General features: G+C 37.1%; 1 protein-coding gene across 17 annotated transcripts in view; it reads right to left on the bottom strand.

Moving 5' to 3' along the window:
* The window catches only part of MGA (MAX dimerization protein MGA), a 157,559-nt gene that overhangs the window by 10,900 nt on the left and 124,305 nt on the right, over positions 1–22,354 (bottom strand). For 5 of the 17 annotated variants that reach the window (XM_060096648.1, XM_060096646.1, XM_060096651.1 and 2 more), the window contains exons 10-18: positions 18,772–18,998; positions 17,352–17,528; positions 16,666–16,738; positions 14,829–15,346; positions 12,287–12,584; positions 9,990–10,616; positions 6,421–6,711; positions 4,729–6,239; positions 2,542–2,672 (exon numbers count right to left, since the gene is read on the bottom strand). In XM_060096648.1, coding sequence (XP_059952631.1) covers positions 2,542–2,672; positions 4,729–6,239; positions 6,421–6,711; positions 9,990–10,616; positions 12,287–12,584; positions 14,829–15,346; positions 16,666–16,738; positions 17,352–17,528; positions 18,772–18,998 — 3,853 coding nt within the window. Of the gene's footprint in view, positions 1–2,541; positions 2,673–4,728; positions 6,240–6,420; positions 6,712–9,989; positions 10,617–12,286; positions 12,585–14,828; positions 15,347–16,665; positions 16,739–17,351; positions 17,529–18,771; positions 18,999–22,354 lie in introns of those variants that run through there. The other 12 variants (XM_060096657.1, XM_060096655.1, XM_060096650.1 and 9 more) reach the window with 12 other exon arrangements.

The raw sequence follows: 22,354 nt of genomic DNA, 5'->3' as shown, positions 1-22,354 counted from the left end.
TTCAATTGTGAAATATTTCAAACATATAAAACTGTACAAACAAAATACATAATCAACATCCAGGTATCTGTCACTAAGCTTGAGAAATAAAACATCACCAAAATATGGGCACATTCATCACCTTCCTTCCTTCTCATAAGTAAATGCTCGCAAACTGAGTTTACCATGCACATCTTTACAGTTTTACTCTCCTAGGATGTACTGATTCATCCCTAAACAGAAGATATTATGTAGCATTTTAAACTTATACGTAGTGTATCTTTCTTCAACTGATTTGTCTCATTCAGCACTGCATGTGAGATATGTTGATACATCTAGTTCAATCATTTTAACTGCTATATAGTATTCCAAACTGTTGAATTTTTCGAAATTTGTTTTAGAATGTTAGTAGTTATTTAGGTTGTATCCAAATTTTCACAATGGCAAATTTTCACAATGGCTGCAATGGACAATCCCACACATGACCCCCTGTACATGTGTGTGAGCCTTTCTAGGATGTATACCTAGGAGTGGAACTGCTGGATGGAAGAAATGCATGCACATCTTCAACTGTAGTCATGTCATACTGCTCTCCAAAGTGGTTATAACTTATACTCCCACCTGCAGTATAACTTATACTTCCCATTGCTCCACACCTAGACAACAGTACTATCAGAAATCTCGATTTATACCAATCTTATGGGTATAAATTGGTAAAGTCACTGTGGTTTCATCTGCATTTCCCACTTCGTCTTCCAATGCCAGGGGTGGAGGTTCGACCCCTGGTTGGGGAGCTAAGATCCCACATACCTCGGGGCCAAAAAACCAAAACATAAAACAGAAGCAATATTGTAACAAACTCAATGAAGACTTTAAAAATGTTCCACATCAAAAAAAAAAATCTTAAAAAAAATTTTTTTTTGCATTTCTCTAATTACTTGTGAGGTAGAACAAATCCACATGTTTACTGGCAGTCTTTTGTGAATTGCCCATGATATCCATTACTTACTTTTCTACTGGATCTTTTTCTTACTGACTTGTAAGAATTATTTTATATGCTTGATACTAATCTTCTGTCAAACACGTATTGCAAATATTTTCCTTACAGTCTGAAATTGCCTTTTCACTGACAGAAATTTTAAAAATTTTAACAATCTGCTCCTTTACAGTTATGTGTTGGTTATTCTTGGCCCTTTATTATTCCAGTCCATTAAGATGGTATCTCTCTGTTTACTGAATTCTTTTTTTTTTTAAATAAATTTTATTTCTTTATTGGTTGATTGACTGATTGATTGCTGTGTTGGGTCTTCGTTGCTGTGCGCAGGCTTTCTCTAGTTGCGGTGAGTGGGGGCTACTCTTCCTTGCGGTGGCTTCTCTTATTGTGGAGCGTGGGCTCTAGGCGCACGGGCTTCAGTAGTTGCGGTGCAGGGGCTTAGTTGCTCCGCAGCATGTGGGATCTTCCCGGAAGAGGGACTGAACCTGTGTCCCCTGCACTTGCAGGTGGATTCTTAACCAATGCACCACCAGGGAAGTCCCTATTGAATTCTTCTTCAATGTCTTTCAATAACATTTTATAAAAGTCTTGCACAACTTGTGTTAATAATCCCAAACAGCTTTTTCGTATTTTTAATTACGTTTTTTTGCTTGTTGCTATTGTTTAGGAACTCGATTTTAGTATACTGAACTTACATCCTGCAATACTGCTGAACTTAAGTCTAAGTAAGTTTTTAAGAGATTTAAATTCTTTCAGTCTTAACCAAGAGGCAATTGAAGTACCTTCCAAATAGCCCTGGAGTGAAGAAAAATACTACCCTACAGCCCTCCTTAGACTTTCTCACTAGGAATGAAGAATTACTCTTTCTTAACTCATTGCTACTTCAGGTAGCTGATGACATAACAGGTTGAAAAGCACAATGTCTGGCACAAAATAACAACTCTTACCTTCTTTCCCTTCTTTCTCTCACACCCCAGTTCCTAATCAATACAAGGCTTACTTAGAACATTTTTTTCTAAGGCATCATGCTCTCTGTATTTTCATCTCATCAGCTGAACAGCTATGAAAATTTTTCTAACTGTATTGACCTATTCAACTAGCAAAGTAACCAAATTTAGAATTTAATGCCACATTCTTAAAAGAACTAATCTTTGTTGAATAGTCCACTTGTATCAGTTATGTTAGTTATTTCATACATTATCTCATTTAATACTTTAAATGGGGGCATTTTCTTCATTTCATAGGTAAAGACTCTAAGATTCAGAGAGATTACAGACTTGCCCAAGATTAAACAGCCACAAACTAGCAGAACCAGTATTTTAATACCAATGTATCAGGCTCCAAAAGCATATGTTATTCACATTTATATACTGCCTCCTAGCAATAACAAGGCAAGTTAATTACCTCTGAATTCCAGCTTCTCTCCTCATCTACTACTAAGAAAAAAGCTAGAGAAATAAAGGAACCATGTCAGTTACCCAGAACTCCTGAATAGAACACTGAGTTTTGCTTATGGTCATAAAACTACAACAACAAAAAACAACAATCCAAAGAGAAGTAAGACTTACAGCTGTTTGAAAGTCTGTGTATGGGCAGCTGTGGTCTTCATGTGGACAACATTAACTTCCCCCGGGAGCTCTTCTACAGTCTCAATGTCCACCTGCTCTTCATCATCCTCAATGTATTCTACACAGTTATTCTGAAATACAGCATTTCAACAGTAAATAAAGTATTGGGAAGCAAGCACACCTAAACTTTTCAACTGAAAGCTCCCCTTATAAAGCCAACCAGTGCCAAACACTGATCTTAAACCATGAGTACTGATAATCCTACACTTGTTAATCATAAAATGGAATTAAGTCATAAAGACAACAAATGGTTAGAGCTAACTACCAAGAACTACATTATAAATCACAGATATATATTAAAAAGACATCATTAGACTGAAGAGACAGAGTCCCCAAAGGGCTGTATTGATGCTTCAGTGTTATTTCTAGTGGACAAAATTCAGGTACAGATATATTAAAGCTGCATAAATCTTAATATTAAATAGCAGTAAAACAGAATTTGGTGAGGGAGAAGGTAGAAAGAAAAATTCAGATTCTAGTTTAAGAGTGCGTCATGGTTAATCCCATATTAAACACCCACAGAAACATATTCAAGGCAGATATGGAAACAGATTATAGCCCAGTCTTCTAAGTCTCTCAACCCTACAGAATGAGTGCTTTTGAAGAATTTCAGATACCAAAAGAAGCCTAGGCTTGTTGTGCTTATTATACCAAAATATGAGTCAATCAGTAAGCATTTATTGAGCACCCACCACAGAAACTCACTGTATAATTATAACAGTAGACTATATGGATTATGGGATATGCAGATACTTTTAAGTCCACCTTTAAAAGTAGTGTTTACTATGCCAGAAACCAAACAGAGAATACATTATCTATAATTGTACTGTGCCAGAGAGGCACAACTCAAAATGAAGCATCCCAATCACCTTATTAATTCTTTGTTTAAACTTGCTGGGAAAACTACTTACCCCAAATTACAGGCTCCCTAAGGCTAAAGGACATAAATGATGCAAGCCATCATTTATGATCCCCAATTTAAGCATCATCTAAATAATGTGTATTAAATGTAAACAATGGATATTAAAATTAACTTTAGGAAGGCAGTTAGTTAGGCATTAACAGAGAAGGACCAGGTAACACAGAGAATGAATGAATCTCAAGGAAGTGAGATTCTAAAACTGCCACGCATGACAATCATTGTATTATCTGCTCCTGAAGAGAGGGACACAATTTAGATTTCAAGGCACCCCACAGGCAGCTGGCTATCACCTCCTTATGTTTTACATCAGACCCCAGGTCAGGGGTCAGCAAACCACAGCCTGCCATCTGTTTTTGTGAATAAAGTTTTATTGGAACACAGCCACACTCATTCACTTACTATTGCTTATGGCTGCTTTCACTCTACAATAGCAATTGAGTAGTTGCAAGAGCAAGTCATCTAGCCTGCAAAGTCTAAAATATTTACAATCTGGCCCTTTACAAAAAAAGTTTGCCCAACTCCTGCCCTATATCATATCTGACTCTCAGTTACTTAGTTCAGCAAATACAACCCTAAATAAAAGTCTAAAAGATGGCTTCAGAAAAATAAAAATATAAATTAGAAAGGTCAAATTACAAAGGAAGATGACCAAAGTTCAGAATACAAATTCCAGACACTATTTAATTTTAGGAGATGATTAAAAACAACTTTAGGCAGGGTTACATTAAAATATTAAATAGTATTTTTCGTTTCTCTCCAAAAAGAAAAACATCTCTATAAATGCAGATAGATAAATTATCTTCCAGTTCTAAGGCTGCCTATTCCCTGTTTCTTATATATATCTACCAGATAAGCTACAATCACTTCACATACAAAATGTCAAAGAAACTGAGACTGAATGGGAGTAGTGGTTTCAGACTTTTTCTTTAAAAAAACCTAATTTGATAGGGACTCTCAAGCATTTATCCCCCTAAGGCTTAAGTCAGCCTTCCTATAATATCAGACAAGCCTCAAAGCTCAATATAAGCTCAATAAATGTTACCTGACTGACACAGCCCAAAAACTACAAAGTCATTTAATCATGATCTAAACCTAGGCATGCAAATCAATGTATCAGGTCTTAGTGATCTTCTGGAAAAACTACTGTCTCTAATGAATCATTTAAATTCTTGAGGTTTCAGTCATAACAAAAATGGGCTCACCACCTTTTCTACATCATCAACCTCCTCACTCTGGTAGTCAGAAACAACATCCACAATCTCATCAATAGAATCATCGGTTTTCTCATTCTCATCTTCCTCATCATCCTCTTCCAAATCCAAAACAGTGAAGTCAGCACTGCTTCTCCCACCCTTCTTCTCTTGCTTTGGTTTTATCTGTTCTCCTGATAGCAGTAAGTGACCTTGAAAATGTCCTTCCCCTCTGCTCCCTTTGGTAGCTCTCCTAGGAACAATGGAGAAGGCTGCAGGACTAGAAATCCTACTCCAAGAATCACATTCAGTTTTTAAAATTCTGGCATTCTCAGTAGTTCCACTTTTTCCAAGTAAATCAGAGATGCCGTGTTCTTGTTGAAACACATCTGAATGTTCCTGACAAGTTTCTGTTCCTTTAATTAACCGCTCATCTGTCTCTTTCTTGCATTCTTGTGAAGTTCTAACACATTTCTGGGTCAAAGGGCCCTTTAGGTGTTTTCTCCACCTCTCCCTAATGCTGTCCTTCTCCAGAGAATCTCCACATCCCTTCTCCTTGGCCTCTGGCTTTGGATTAGATTGCTGGTCCACAACTCTGCTCCCTGAAAATTCAAGTTTACTTTCTTCTTTACAGATAATTGGAAATTCATTTGATTTTTCCCCTGGATTGTCTAAGCCTTTCTGCTGTTCCACTTTCACATCAAGTTTTTTAAGCTGCACATTACTCACACTTTGGACTGTCATATTACTGGCTCTTCCAGAAATGGTCTTAACTTCCAGAACAGTCAGCTTTTCTTTGGAACTGTTATGATTCCTAATCCCATACTCTTCATCAACATTTTTATAGTCTTCACCTGTGTGTGAGCCAGTGCTATAGGCATGCTGAGAAGGTTTAACAGTTGCAGGACCTTCTTCTGTAAGGGATTCTTCATCTAAATGATCACCCCCATCTTCCAAAGAATCATTCAGAGTTTCTTCTGAAACAGTAGCTCCTGAGTTTTGCTTTATTATATTAGCCTCAGGGTCCATAGCTTCTCCTCCTGACTGTAGGGCCTTCTTAGTTTCCTGTTCTCTTTTTAAAAAGCTTGTTTCATCTTTCTGGTCTGCATTCTGAGATTCTCTTTTCATCTGAAGTGAAGCAACATGCTGAAGAATGGAGCTGGGAACAGGCTTTTGTCCTGGGAGCTGCAACAAGGCAAAACTACCAGACTGGAGAGGAATAAGACTGGCTGTACCAACAGGCTGCCCTCCTGAACTATAGGTTATTTTGGTTTCAGAGCCTGTTTTGCTTGCAAAGCTTTGTGGTTCAGGAGGGGAAATCCTCAGAGTCAATGTACCAGACTGAGACACAAAACTAGGTCCAGAAGAAAGCAATGATGGTGCCTGAGTGATAACATTCATTGCTGGAGAAGACCCAACAGCCTGAATTACAGGATTCATAACAGAGAAAGAGGAGGACGAAGCAGAAGACGGTGGAGTCTCTGAAGGTTTGGAAGGAGTGGGTAACCGGATTCCCATCACAGATCCTGGTAAGAAAAAGAACATTTTAAATCACCACTGCCCAAATCAAGACTTCCAAAGTATGCATTTCTTTTCTAACAGGTGATTCCAAGACACTAAGAAGACCAATCCTGGTGTATTAACATACCATATGACCAAATGATTCAAGAAAAGAGAAACTTATAAGAAATATCTCTAATTTTATACCTGGGTTCCGAAACACGACAGGCTGTAAGTTGGGCTGGGTATTAGAGCCGCGAAGCTGATGCAAAGGGAGGAGCTGGACAATCTGCCCATTAGGGTGCCTGAACAGGTTCATTCCACTTGGGCTCCTAACAGGCTGCAAGACCATCCGATGTCCCTGAAGTTGTGTGTTTGGGACAGGTCTAAGAGTAGGAGAACCCTGCTGCACTGGAATCAACAACAATCGAGGTCCAGCACGTTTCACTGTGTTAGGAGAGACCTGTGGAGTAGCCACTGGAATCTGAGGAGCATTTTCTGAAAAACAGGAAATGGGGAACATAGTATCAGAATTTCCCTTTAATACTTGGGAAAAAATAATTATGACATAGGATCTAACCATGCTACAAATAACTTCTACTTTAAACTACAGAGTTGGTAAAATCCTGTATGTCCATGATACACTACTTACTAGTCTTATGGCTGAGAACAATTTACTTTAAACCTAAGTATTAACCAGACATTGCAGGCCTTACATTTAGATTCGTAAAAAAGAAAGTATCAATTGTCAAGAGGTGCATTTAAAGAGATAACACTTCTGCCTAATGAAAAACATGGCCTCTTAAGCTGGGTCTCATTAAAGTTCAAGATAAAATTCTCTTGTTCAACTTAAAAATTCAGGCTGTTAACACTTAACAGACTTATGGCTTAGTTTCACAGGTCTTACTCAAGTAAGAAAAAGTCAAGGACTAAAAATCACAAGGTACTAAAAACTTCTTGGCTTGTAAAATTCACTGATAAGTAAGCAAAGCATAAAGATTTGTGGAAATTATTTTTCAAAAGGAAAAAAAAAATACATACCCCCCAAAAATGGAATGAAATTAAGAGACATCAAAGAAGCAGGGAAATAAAGCCTGGTTAGGAAGAGGCAAAAGATCATTTTAAAACAAACAGAAAAAGCAGAAGTTTAATGCAGAAGATGTGAATTAAAAGAGATTTCAAAATATTAATTGTACCTGAAGATTCACTTTAATGTTTGGAAGAAAATACTAAGGACATGGAAAAAAATAATATGAGTAATCTACAGCTAGGTTTTTGGTCACAGGAATAAAGGGGTAGGAATAACATAATAGTAAGCATAAATGAAAGTGGTCTAACATCACCATTCAAATTACTGAACTTCTTTAACATTATTATTTCCAATTACTACATTTTTAAAAAACATTATTAAATAAAATTTTTCATCAGTTTGTCACTAAATATAAAAATCAACAAGCCAAACAAAACCAAGGTTTTAATATGTGATATTCTATCAGATAGGTACTTTGCCCAAAAAACATATCAAATTTCTAAAACAAAGTGAAGCTTTACATGACAAATTATATACAGAAGATCCATGACTACTTTTGAAAATGAAATAAAACACAAAGACCAAACTGTTCATGAAAAAAAGTGTGCAACTTAAAAAAAAGTCATCTATCTTATGTGAATTAAGAAACATGTTAAAGCATTCTTAATTTCCTGAACATTTCTATTCACATTAAGTTTTAGAGAGTGATTCAAAACCAAATAACTCCAAAAGCAGCCTTTAATACACACACTAAATATGTGATTATTTATTAATAAGTGTGACAGGGGAAGAAGGGAAAGACAAAAAGAAGGAAAGTCAAATGAAAAAGTCAGAGTTGTATAAATCCCAAAGTTGGGATCTACTTTATGAACCTATAACAAAATTATACACTTCCTTAGAATTTGGCAGTGATTTGAGTCAGCTCCATTTATAAAAGAGCAGGTAGGAATATTTGTTAACATTAGTATTTCCTCAAGTAGTATTACAGAAGACACTTTTAGGTGGTAGGTGGATATAGAATAACACCATATCACATTGTCAGCATTTTAATCTTTTGATTAAAATATAGAAGAAATTACCAGTCTTTGATATTATGTCTTTAATATTATGCCAGCATTTTCTAACTTTCTTCATTAACAGAAAGGGCAAGCCACATGTTAAGAACTTACAGTAGCTGGCTTGTATTTGATACTTTTTATTATTGTTTCAGTGTATTTATTTATGAGGCTACCCTCTATTTTGGCAAGTAATGTGGGTTTCCAATAACAGTAATACTGCTCCTTTTAAAAGTACATTTAAGTGAACAAATGACTGGATTTAAATAAAAATATTATGTCAATTGTATGATAGTACAAATGGGAATCAGAGCAAAATACCTGAATGTATGTTCCAAGTGATTGAAATCTGAGAGACAATGAACTACAAAAGGTAAACTGTTTTACAGTTTCATGACAGAATTAAAAATATAAAGAAAGGTTAGAATCCATGATTTAGAAGACATGACCAGTTAAAATATGACAAGATATGAACCTTGAGATTCAAGAGGAAATCAAAACAGCTTCATCAACAACTATCTTACTTTTGAAATTATATATTAGCCATTTTTGGTATGTTTATTTACATGAAGTAGCAAAAGACAATAAATTTGATACTGTCATCCACTTTTCCTTTCAACAGCACTTCAATTTATAAATCACTTCTTTCCTAAAATATCAAGAGGGATTTGGACCATGCCCCTAAAGACAAAAGTATTTAGTAGGAAAACTCTCAGTTACCAAGACAGAACTGCTGTTGGCTATTTTATTCCCCCTTAAATCCTGCCAAGTCTTTCACACTCTTTTCCACAGTAATTCCTCTTAGAGTCTACTAAGAGAACAACTTGCTTTAGCTGGTTGAATTAAGATACAAAAATTACCAAAGTGTTGAACTATTCCTATTTCAAATTCACTTAAACTAAGCCAACAAGAGAAAAAATTTCATTTTAACTATAAACTTAACATATAAAATATCAGAGTCCAGAACAAAGAAATATGCCTCCTTACTTCTATTTCAATCAGTTTACATATAGTAATTAAGCAGGAGAATAATGTCAGTAGTATATAGGAGTTGGGCTGATTCATAAATGATTTTTACTAAGAAAGAGGACCTAGAATTTTAATCTTAAGCAAGGAGGAGAGAGAAAGGGCCCTCAGCTTGGCTGCAGCAAAAGCAGAAGCCCTCCAATCTTTTTAAAATATAAAGCAGCAGCCCGCCCACCCCCAAAAGAGGGAACAACTACATATGGTTCCCTCCTCAGAGATATGCGCCCCCAGCTCTCAGCACACAACAGGTTGCACTTCCTCCTGTGCCCACCTTAACGCTGCTCTACTGGCTCAGAGTTCCACTCCCATATGCAGTATCCTTCAGCCAGCATTTCCATTCTAATGTTTTTGAATATCGTTAATCTCCTGAAGAAATCTCTAGCCCCATTAAACCATCTGTCAAGGCTGTTTATCTCTAAAGTACCAGTTACAGGTTTTATTAGCGCTCTGGTTACAAAATTGCATGAATTTTCAGTGATTGTCCTAACTCTATATTTACCACAAGCTCTATTATTTTCAGTGTTCAGTTTTGCAGAATGTAATGATTTTTAGGAATATATGTATCATGTTATAGCAGAAACACCTGATATATCTATAATCCTATCAAAACCACAAAGTTATATAAACAGCTGTCAGTAAACCAGCTTGTAACATCTAGGCCTTACCTGGTCTCTGGCTCACTGGTGGACTCCCATCAATTCCTGAGAGTATAATGGGAACAGAGCTCAGAGATGAAGTTGGTGTGGTCACCATGGAGGAAGATGCAGCTGTGGTCACCACGACTATGGAGGTGGAGGCAGTGGAAGCAACAGGAAGAGTTATGGTTGGAGGAGATGCTACCAAAGACTTAGGAAAAGCAACTGAAGCCACAGGGGTAGTTATCCCAGTCGTTTTGATAAGGGTCACAGTGGCTGTAGACTGGGTAGGTGTTACAAGGGTGCTGGTATTAGTTTCAGGGACCTCAACAACCCCCGCAGTGGTGGCACCAGAAGAGTAAGCAGTTTCCTTAGTTCCCACGTCAGAGATAGCAGTCACAGGTGTCACAGCAGTAACATTCTCTAAAAACACTTGAGGGGTGGTAGTAGTGACAGCAGCAGTCACAGGACTGCACACCTGAACTGGCTCAGAAGAAACCACAGGTGTGACGACCATCACTGGAGAAGGTCTGATACTGAACTTCTGTGGCCCTGTTAGGGGTTGGGGTGTGCTAACTCCAGGTATCTTCTGCTGCAGGGCTCCAACTTTACTCATCACAAACTGTGTGAACACTCCACCAGGAGAGGGTCGAGCCGCTGCAAATAAAAATTTGCTGGTCAAAAATCTTCAGTTCTCATATTTTATCCTTGTAGTGATTGTGTTTATCAACATTTATTGTGCACCACCGGGTCAATTTCTTACAGGTGTTAAGAAATTTCTTACCTGCATTACACATGCCAATTTCCACCCACAGAAATCAAACACACCCCTCCACCCAAAGCAAACCTTTAAAATTCTAACTTTAACAAAGGGATTGAAATTGGGTGTTCCTTCTGAACTTCTTTTGGTTATGCAATGTATCAAATTGCCAGGACACTAAAAAGACAGTACAGCAGCACACAACTTCATCATCTAAAACAGATGAAGAGACTGTGCTCCTCCTCATTAGGACGCCCATACCCTTTCTCTCCGGGTGTGTATTTCTGCCTAGCTTCCAACTTAATAAACTGTTTCTCTGTGTGCTCTCTGAATGAATGAATAAAAACAGATGAATTAAGTAAGACGTTGAAACTGTATTCCTAATTCTAAGTTTAAAACAATTTTCCACCACTTCCTCCTGTCCCAGCACCTCCACCTCTTTATTGCTGTCCTTTTACAAGACAGTAAAGTTTTGCATTTTTCTAAAATGTATAAAGACATTTTTAAAAAGAGGGCGGGGGGGGCTTCCCTGGTGGCGCAATGGTTGAGAGTCTGCCTGCCGATGCAGGGGACACAGGTTCGTGCCCCGGTCCGGGAATATTCCACATGCCCCGGAGCGGCTAGGCCCGTGAGCCATGGCCGCTGAGCCTGCGTGTCCGGAGCCTGTGCTCCGCAACAGGAGAGGCCACAACAGTGAGAGGCCCGCGTACCGCAAAAAAAAAAAAAAAAAAAAAAAAAGAGGGCAGGATAAGACTATCCTTTTTTTAAATCACCAATTAAAGCTACTTTTTAAGAAAGAGGTAAAATGGGTTCTTTTTAAGGCAAGGCCTATCCTCCATCTTCACACAACTCCAGCATTTGGCCAGAGATGTCAATTTCCTATTAGAGGAATAAAAATAGAGCAAACGACATTTTTACTTAACATTCCTAAATAGATCTGAAACAACAAAAAGAGGAATCCAATAAACCAACTGCATATACTCTCAAATGCTAAAACACAAATGATTTCAAGAAGGTAATTTTTTACAGACTCTAGCACTGCAATGTTAAACAAATGAGGTTTTTACTCACAGAACAGGGATGAATATAATAAAGCACTGTTTCCAAAATTATATTTTACAAGAGCCTCTTCTACTCTAAGCCTAATACTAACTCAACCCACTTTGATTGTGCTAGCTCCTTGGTTTCATTTAGTTCAAGAAACATACATATGACTGGTACCAAAAACACCAGTCCTCATAGGAAAAACAGTAAATTAGGGAAAGTATTTAAGAATACATCTTCCCTTTTGAAAAACAAAATTAAAAACCTAAGTCTTTTCTACATTAATAAAACCAGTCTAAAAGTCTGGAAATAACTGTAAAACTAACTCGAATTCAGTTCATCTAGTATTGTAGGTCATCAGAAGAGTTACTAAAAAATTAAAAAATTCAGGCAAGATAGACATCAAGAAAAAAAATAATGCCAACTTCTGTATTTCTCTAAGTTTTACAACCCCTGTATCTGTATCCACTGGCCCAGCACCAGGTTACAACCCTTTGGAAAACATATATACAGTCCAACTTACCAATTGGTCTTTTCGCCGGGACAAATGCCTTCAGATTCTTCCCAGGGCGATTTGTTGTAGCGCTGGAGGAGGATGCCGTTTTGGAATTGGATGTTGAAGGCAACAGGGTACGTGGTTTCCTGGATGCAGCCACCTTGGCATTGGATGCTACCTTGGAGATGACAGTACTGAGGGTTGAGAGGTCCAGGACTGAGGGTCGCAACCTGCCTGTGATATAAGCAGCTAGCCTATTGGCTGGATGCAATGCCCCCATCTGTCCCAATAGCAACTTAGCCTGCGGGTAACTCTTACCATTAACCTGAAACAAGTGGCAAAGAGAAATTCTGTAAAGATAAAATTCTCTTGCTAACTCATCTCCCTTGACAAGGGTTTCATTTTTACAAGGTTTTAAAAGTCTTTTTCAGATTTAAAGGGAAAAAGAAATGGACTTTTTCCATTTGGTATAATCTGAGTATTTAGGAGATGAAAAAAAATGTTGTCATCTGATACTCTGAACTAATCTCATCTCCTTCATTTTGTAGTTTGGAAACAGAGAATCTTAGAAACTCATCATACCTGCATCCTAGATATGTGGAAGATACAGTCAAATCTAAGGAACCATCCAATTGTTTTACTTGTCAACATGCAACTCTGGTTAAGCTATTAACAATCATCAGCAAAAAAAATGAGTAACTGTGTTCCATGAAATCTCTCTGACAAGACCAGTGGCATGATGAACCCTTCTCATAAGCATCCTTCATATTTGAAAAATATATGGTGAGTCTACTTTAACTTATGAGAAAGGCACTGTTACAAATACCTAAGCCACAAAGTCACCTTAGTTTTCAATTTTCAAAAAAACTCAACTTTGAAGATAACTGTCTTCACCTTTTGGACAAAACTTGGACTCAAGATAAATGCTACTTGAAACTCATAGTAATTTTTAAAACTATCAATAAATTGTCAGAAGAAAGTGAATCAATGAATGAGGTAAAGATTTTTCTCTACTGCCTGAGTTGACAGACCACCCCATCTTAGGCATGAGAATCATTTTAAAAAAAAGGAAACAAAAACCTCCCAAGTTCCTTACCCAAGTTCTCTATGTCATATTGCTAAGTCACTAGAGGAGATATCCTTTCCTGTCTCTCTTTTCCATCATTTAAAGGGATGAGGGAGTGGAGTGAGGTGGGGAAAATCCTACTCTCTAAATTAATAGGGAACTGGTGAGGAGAATAGCTACACCAAGCTTCTCTCTCTTCTAAGACACAAAATTACTCTTTGCTACTTAAGTAAAATTGTTATTATTTCCAGAAAGATCAGGAATATCTTTGCCCCATGTTTGATACAAAGAATAGGATCTTTCCATCCTAAAGTAAACTTTACTATACAGTCTTCCAGGCTCTGTGGAGTCTGGATCAGATACCCCTATCTGCTCCTTTGGGATTTGCTCTGAACACTACTCAGCAGCTCCCCCAAAGCATATCTTATGTCAGTGGCCTGACTGCTTATGCAGGTTCATATTTTACGGTGGCTTTCTGAGTCCTAGACAGGAGAACACAAAATTTCTATGACTGTATCTGAGGGGCGTCTAGTCTCACTAGAAATGATCTCAGGTAAGTCTCTGTTCTCAAAGTATCAATCAATAAATGAAACAAGGAGAAAACACTCTTCTCATCATTAAGAGTGTAAGAAATACCAACAGAAGCAGTTACATAGCAACTGCAACAGGAAGTTTTTAATTAAGTAGATCAGTCGTAACAATGGAACAGTCCTTAGCCCAGAGAAGCAGTTGAGCTAGTAAAAGTCAAGTAACCTTAGCAATAAAGTCAGACACTACCCCACATTTGGTACTATGATATAAAAGTGCATATGATATGTCACTGAACAAAAAGAGAAAAGCTTTTTGACTGTGACTACATTTTACCTCAGAACTTTTCTTTCCAAAGGATTTTCTAATGCCAGTATAATTTTACTAATATACCTGCCTGAATTACTTAACAGCAAGGATATAGATATTTGCCCTACAACAATGATTAGACTGCAAAAACTCTATGAATCAAATAAAGAAAAAATAAGTAAATTGTGGCTCAATTTTTTTTATATTTATGTATTTGAATAACACCATTCTAAATTAAAATTTTCTCCCAAGTTTCCAAACATATACTGCCTATCTTAAAAGTCAGTTTCACCTTGTTTTATTTTAAAAGCTGTCTGCTAATAATAATCCCAAGAACTAGACTGAATCCCTTACTATCCTTGCTTGACTGTCAAAATATCACTGCAGCCCAGGTAATAAATACAGTTTAAGAGCAACTTTCTAGGAAGACTAGAAAGAAACCTATAAGCCAATACAGTACTCTACCTTTCTGTTTGTAAATGTGCCAAAAATTCACCCTAGGTATGCATCTAACCTAGGCCTATTACAAAAAGAGATAATGATTTTGTCACCCAGTTCCCAGGAAATGTGAAGGTAAGTAATATAAGGCCCACAAAGGGTTCTGAAAAATCAAGGTGCTACCTAAGTATAAAAAGGTGCTACATCCTGATTAAAGATAATTCTCACCTGGATAAGCCCAGATGTGCTTGAACTGGGTTTACGTTTATAGGCCACAAGCTTCCCTGCAGGAGAAAGCCCTGCATAAAAGGGCAGACCTTTGCCTCCATGTAATCTCTCCCTCACTGAATCCAGGGCATCTGTCTGCACAGGAGAGATATCATCCATTTTCCCAGGGGATAATGGACCGTCAGGAGTCTCTGATCCAGATTTCTCAGCCATATCATCTTGGTCTTGACATGATGGCATAGAGATTTTCACACGAGAAGAATAAACAGGAGGATTCTTTTCACCCCGGCTCTTTCGCTGAGAAGCCAACTCAATGATGAAGCTGCCCACCTTAAGTGATTGTGGCATGTTGCTATTGATGTGCTGCGATAAGATGCTCAAAATCTTGTTCCGATCCTCCTCCCAGTTGCAGTCTGAGATGATTTCTATCAGTTTGGTGGGACCGCCAGGTGACCTCTGATGTACATAGGAGGTAGAAGAGGATTCCCCTTCATTGCAGGAAGACTTCCAGCTCTTTTCTGATAAAGGATTGAAAGATATTTCTGTATCACAGAATTTTGTACTGAACTTTGAAAAATTTTTATTTTTCCTGAGTTCTCAGAAAGTGCCAGGGGCATAGAAATTCAACAGCTGCCCAGTGTCCCATTCCCATGTACTTTCAGTGGTAATTTGACACTCATAATTTGGGAATTTTCCATGAAAAAAAAAGATTCCAGAGAATCAGACTATAAAATCTTCACTATTCTGCTCACTGGGCTCTCAATAAAAGGGGAGTCCCTCTTAAGACTGCTCTAAAAAGCCATTAACTATTACATAAGGAAGTGTTACCTTGCAAACAAAGTATATAACCAAGGTTAGGCTTGTTTGGGATAGTGTACTTGCTATCCATATAGGCAAAGCAAAGATACTTGCAAGATGCTTTGTAATATGTGATGGGTAGAGTCAACCCTAAAGAACAGCAGCAAGAGAGATGGTGTTTCGTTTAAAAAAAAAAAAAAAAAAAGTGAGCTCTACCTCTAGTTTCCACTGCAAATACTTCTGAATTACTTCTGTACCTCTAGATATGATTACTCCATTTCTACATTTTATGCAAAACCACTCAAGTGTGTTTATATTCATGGTAACGTATTAACTAAATGTATATTCACTAGCTAGATTTCTATAGCAGAATCTCCCAACCAATGTGCTATAGTTACAGATATGTCAGGATACAGATCCCCTCAGCCTTCAGGGTGGTCATGCTAATAGGTAGCTTCCTCCACTTGCCCCGGTGTGCTAGCAACATTACCATTTCTTGTGTTTATCATGCCATTAAAAAAAAGTTAGGAGGCACTGCTGCTTAAATGTCTGAAGTTTTTAAAGAGCAAAACCAAAAAAAATAGTTAACTCCCTAGACACTACCCTTCACCATAGTAATTCTGGCAGTAGCCTTTACTAGATAAATCAGCGATCCTCCTTCCTTTCTCCCTCTGTATTTCTCCAACTGTGGCAACTATTGAGAACCCCAGGGAAAATTTCAGTAGCTAATGATGCTAATATTGCTGAGGTTTTTATATAAAGAAGTTTAAAAAAAAAATCACTGACTTCATCCTAAATGTTTCTTGCAACAACATACCATATCAACACCAACAAACTGTATTTCTTAGAACAGGAGTGATAAACACAGCAATTAATTGGAAAAAAACTTATCTATCATCTCTATTTTTAGCAAAAACTAGAAACAGGGTAGGTAGACATGCTCTGGATTGGTAGCTTTGATTTCCCCCCATTATTAGTATAATCCACACCTATATAATATAAATACTATCAAATGATAAGACCTAGTTTTCATTCTGACCTTGTGATTTATCAGAATCGTCCTCCAGGTCACAGGTGATTGGTTTCAAGGGCTGCTGTTCAGAATCCGGCTCCTGACAAAGAGAGTAACACAGAAAATACTTCAATTCAACACATATTTAATATCAATAGAGACTAGGACATGAGAATTAAATTTTTCAAGGAAGCCTAAAACGGTAGAAAGGTTAAAGTGCTCAAAGAACATCTTCACATCCACATGCACAGCTGCATTACTATCATATTATACAACCATAAAAACAAGTAGTCTTGCTGTTTAATGTCCTTGACAGTGACTGAGTTACCAAGAAAGAATTAACAGTGCACTTTATAGTGTAATTCTAGTAAAGAAGGAAAAATATTTGATGTTTAATGAAACAAGTTTCAGTTATTTAGAAAACTCACCGATGTGGAAAGATGCAAATACTAATAATCACATTAATTAAAACCAAAAATGTTTAAACTTTTATAAGTTACTCCAACATCAGAAAGAATATACTTTTAATGACCTTAAGGGAATATTCTCTAGAATAGGCATGCAGAGAAACATATAAATTGATAGACAAATTATGTAAACCTTCTCTGCCCGTTCAGAATTATTTCAAATTATTCCGATAGTAATGCAAATTCTAATACCAGCAACAGGGAATCGGAAGTTAAAAAGAACAATCTATGCAATAAGTGATTCACCTTTACACTACAGTTCTCAGGACTAGAATGACATGAGCCCTGCTGCTGAAACGATGGGGATGGTGATGGTGATGGTTGTCTCTGTTCCTCTTGTTTTCGTTCATACACTCGAACTCGGGCACAAGTCATCATACTTTCAAAGTACAAGTAGACTGGATCCTTGTCTTCTTCCCGAATCTGTAAGTTTCATACAACAAAACATTCCAAACACTGGGGAAAAAAGTCTCTGGGACTCCCAAAGGAAAAGGATGTTTAATCTTTGCTTCTATTACAACACTTAAAAAAATTTAATGCAAACTTTAAAGTTAAATAGTACAATTACAGTTTGTATGTGCTGAATCTTGGGGCCATTAGAAAGGATCTGGTTCTCTTTCAAGAAAATTCAGCACACCAGAGCAGTGCTTCTCAAATTATCTGCAGCGAAGGATAAATTTCTTAATTACCTGTCACACACAGACTGATACTTTTGTAAAATAAATTACCAGAAAAACAAAGGCCAGGTTTTGCAGTATTAGATTTAATAGATAAAAATTTCTCTATCAACTTGTAGCAAAAGTTTCTAAACATCTACTCTCATTTTCTAAACTTATTTCATCACAGACTAATAACAAACAGTTATGGATCAGCACTGTACAAGGCCACACTGAATAGCACTGCACTAAAAGATCTTCAATTTAATAGACTGTAAAGACTGAAATGGATTTATTAATAATCAGAAATGCTTAAGCTATTAACACAAGGGAAGCATCAGCTCTTTTACCTATCATCTTCACCTGGTCATGCAAATGTTATTTTAAATCTTGAACTTTACTGTATATAAAGAAATTTGCTTTAAAAAGATCACAGTTATTTTTTAAAACTTCTTCCTAATGCTTTTCTGATAACGTGTACTACATACATCTTAATCACTCAATATTCTATACTACAGGAATAAGAGTACCTTTTGCAAGTCATGTTTAAAAAAAAAAAAGGCCCATCTTTATATGATCCTTCTAAAGAGAGATTTGGCTATCTTTAAGAATTACAGTAATCCTGCACAGGTCCACTTACACACCTTTTCGTCAACAGTAAATACTACAGTACTACATGATCCTCAGTTGGCTGAATCCACACATGCAGAATTATGGACATAGAGGGTTAACTGTAACGTCATATGCAGACTTTTGACTGCACAGAGGGTCCACACTCTTAACCCCTGTGTTGTTCAAGGGTCAACCATACTACTATTCACTCTACTTTTAATGACATTTTTTAAGTGCCATCAATTAAACTGACTAAATCAGAAAGGGAGATGGCTTGTAGACATATTACCTGAAAGCACCATGATTCACAGAATACAAACCAAAAATCTGGTTGAAACCCACCAACTTTACAAATGATTTTTGTAACTTTCAGTAAAAGATGTTAACGCCAAGCTTACCACAGGATTGGGTTTGGGAGTATATGCCCTTGCAGGTTTAATTCCAGTGAGCAGTTTGCCCTTTACAGTAGTAGATAAAACTTCTGGCTGAGGCAACAACAATGGTTTCATAGGCTCAATGACAGAAGGCGTTGGGATATAAACTGGCTCTGGATCTACTTCACCTTCTACTTTCACCCATAATGGGTAATGTCGAACAGGCTGTTCAGGCTCTGTTTCACATATAGCTTAACAAAAAGAAGGGTAAGATTGTTAGATGCCTTTGGCAACAAAAGTTCACTGAGGCATTGCCAAACAAAATATGCTCGCTCATAAAAAGCACCAACTCATTAAAATAATCAAACAGATGCCCCCTAAGAAAACCTTTAGTTGCCCTCATGCACCTTATTAATTCATTCATCTATTAACCAAATATTTGTTGAATACCTATTATAAATCAGATACTGTTTTAGATGCTAAAGTGAAAACAGCTACGACTAAAACAAAGTTCTTGCCTTCACAAAGTTTATAATCCATAGGAGAAAACAAACTAATAAACATATAGTATCAAGTAAAAAGAGCATCATTGAACAATATAGCTGGGTAAATAAAGGATGAAGAGTTAACAGGAGATGCCATTATATTTAACATGGTCAGAAGAGACTTTCTCTAGTATCTTGGAAAGGTAATCATTCTATACTACAGTTTTTAATTTTACAAATAACAAATATTTATTGAACCTTACTATGTACAGACTCTAAGCACTTAATATGTTTTAAATCATGTAACTGTAACAATAGTCCTTGAGGTATTATTATTCCCTCAGCAGAAGCTGAGGTTCAGGCAAGTCCATCAGTAAGAGGCAAAAGCAGGATCAAACCCAGTCAATCTGGCTCCAGAGCTGTTACTGTTGCCTTCTGATGACAAATTCTATTCAAAAGTTAGCCTGAACTCAGCACAGGAGCAAAAATACATTTAATACAAAAGCAATGAAACCTGACTGAGATGAAATCATACTATCAACAAGTTCTACAGAAAGGAAAACATGCATTGATTATTTAACCAAATTAAATGGAGGATCTAGGTTAATAGGCTGCTGGCTTTATTCTTTTTTTTTTTTTTTTTTTGCGGTACGCGGGCCTCTCACTGTTGTGGCCTCTCCCGTTGTGGAGCACAGGTTCCGGACGCGCAGGCTCAGCGGCCATGGCTCACGGGCCTAGCCGCTCCGCGGCATGTGGGATCTTCCCGAACCTGGGCACGAACCCCTGTCCCCTGCATCGGCAGGCGGACTCTCAACCACTGCGCCACCAGGGAAGCCCTGCTGGCTTTATTCTTAAAGCAAACTGCCCAATCCCATCAAGAAGACAGAAAAGCAAACCTTGTTTTTTGAATTTCAATGGTCAGTGCTCTGAGAGGATGTAGCTGACTCTGAACCAAAGACCCAAAATCTATGCCTAAAGTCACATAAAATGTGACCATGCAGCAACTGACACTTAATCAGACACTTAATCTTTTATAACAAAGCAGTATCCAAACTGCTACCTGATTTCATAAGAAGTACATCTGCTCTGAACATTAAGACCCAACTAGTAAAGAACAATTTTGCCCAGAAGTCTCCTAAGGCTAACATCATTCAGAGCATAATCACAAAATACTGAATAAAGGCTTAAAATAGGGAGGAAAAAACCTTCAGAGCTAGAATGTGATTGGGCCAATTAATTAGCTACTTAGCAGTCTCTGTTATCCAAATTTTATAACTTAGCTTATTTATCACATAATTCACAAAGGCTGGTAAGACCCCAGTATTCATTCATGTATTCAAATATTTAAATGTTCACTATGTATCAGACTTTGTAGATACAGTAATGAACAAAACTGACAAAAACCCCCACCTTTATGGAGCTTACATTTAAATTGGAGGGAAGAGGGTAAGACAGGCAATAAACAAGACAAATAATGAAAATATGTTGGATTTTGATAAGTGCTTATGAGAAAAAACAAAGCAGAGAGAAGTAAACAGTATGTTTAGGGAGTATGTCTTTTGAGGGGAGTGTTACAATTTTGAAAAGGGTAACCAGGGGGACTTCCTTGGCAGTCCAGTGGTTAAGACTTTGCCTTCCAATGCAGGGGTTGCAGGTTCAATCCCTGGTCAGGGAACTATGATCCCACATGCCTCATGGCCAAAAAAAACCCCAAAACATAAAACAGAAGCAATATTGTAACAAATAAAGACTTAAAAAAAACAAAGTCCACATCAAAAAAAAAAAAAAACTCTTAAAAGTAATAATAGCAATAATAAAAGGGTAACCAGGGATGACCTTACAATGAAGGTGGTGTATATAGAGCCTCTACCACTCATTTGGTTAAAGCTTTATTGTCTAGTTTTACGAATTATTTCACACACATATTAATTCTACTACAAAAATAAAAGCCTTCAGGCAGGTCAAGTACTATTGTCTTACCTCTCTTAATCATCTTTCAACGATTTTCTAAGCCTCCATAAACTAATGATTATAATAAGTACAGAACCCTTCTCATCTTTTTTTCTTTTGAAAATAATAGCTCCTAGATATACAATACTTCAGAAGAAACCCTCTTAAAATGTCTGAAAACATCCTAATTCCTCATAGGGAATCAAAGACAACTCTAAAGTTTCAATTGTGGGTAAGAGGGAAAATGGAGGTTCCAATAAATAGGAGAGTTCACAAAACCTACTGAACTGAGTTCTGTTTAGGACATGTAAGACGGGAGTGACAGCAACATAACCAAGTAGGGTAAGCAATAAAAATTAGGACTGTCATTGGCAGAGACTGCACCTGAAGCCATGAAAATGGTCAGACTCCACACAAGGGCCAAAACAACAGTCCACTTCCTCACACTACATTAGCCCACTGTCCACTTGATTCCTTTACACAGCCTAGAATACAAGATAGAGCACTTCTCTGCACCCCTCACAATACACTAGAGATACTCGTACCCCTTTATCTGAAACCCAGATAAAGGGAGCTAGCAAAGGCAGGATAAGGGGAGAACCAGAGTAGCATATATTCACAGAAACCAAGAACAGAAACCTGTTTCAAGAAAGAATTAATATCCCCTCGTCTCTATTCAAATGCCTTCTAAAATACACTATCTTCCCAAGGTTCCCTAGCGTTATCACTCTGTCTTCTGAGTTCTCGATAAGTCTTTTGTTCATGAAACTTAAAACATATGGCACTTTTGTTACTGTGGCACTTAAAATTACCATAAATATATATCTACATGATTACCATATACCTGTTTCATCAAACTGACAGTAAGCTTTTACAGACGGACTTAGAAACTAATTATCTATATCTTAACTCCTCTCACTCCTAGCAGTGCCCAGCATACTTGTTCCATAAATGAAGTGTTAGACATGCAAGTCCGAGAAAACTGCTGTGCTAATAATCAGCATACTATATTCATCTCCCTCCTATTTTGAAGACATTTTCAAACTTTTTATTGTGAAATATAATACCCATAAAGGGCAGAAACAATGTATATACACCTTAATACATATTAACAAATATATTGTACAACCATGTAAACACTCTACAGATTAAGAAATGAAATACTGCCATAA

The sequence above is a fragment of the Mesoplodon densirostris genome, chromosome 4 (genome assembly GCF_025265405.1).
Source record: "Mesoplodon densirostris isolate mMesDen1 chromosome 4, mMesDen1 primary haplotype, whole genome shotgun sequence".
In the NCBI taxonomy this organism is placed as follows: Eukaryota; Metazoa; Chordata; class Mammalia; order Artiodactyla; family Ziphiidae; genus Mesoplodon; species Mesoplodon densirostris.
This window is presented reverse-complemented; position numbering and strand designations above follow the sequence as displayed.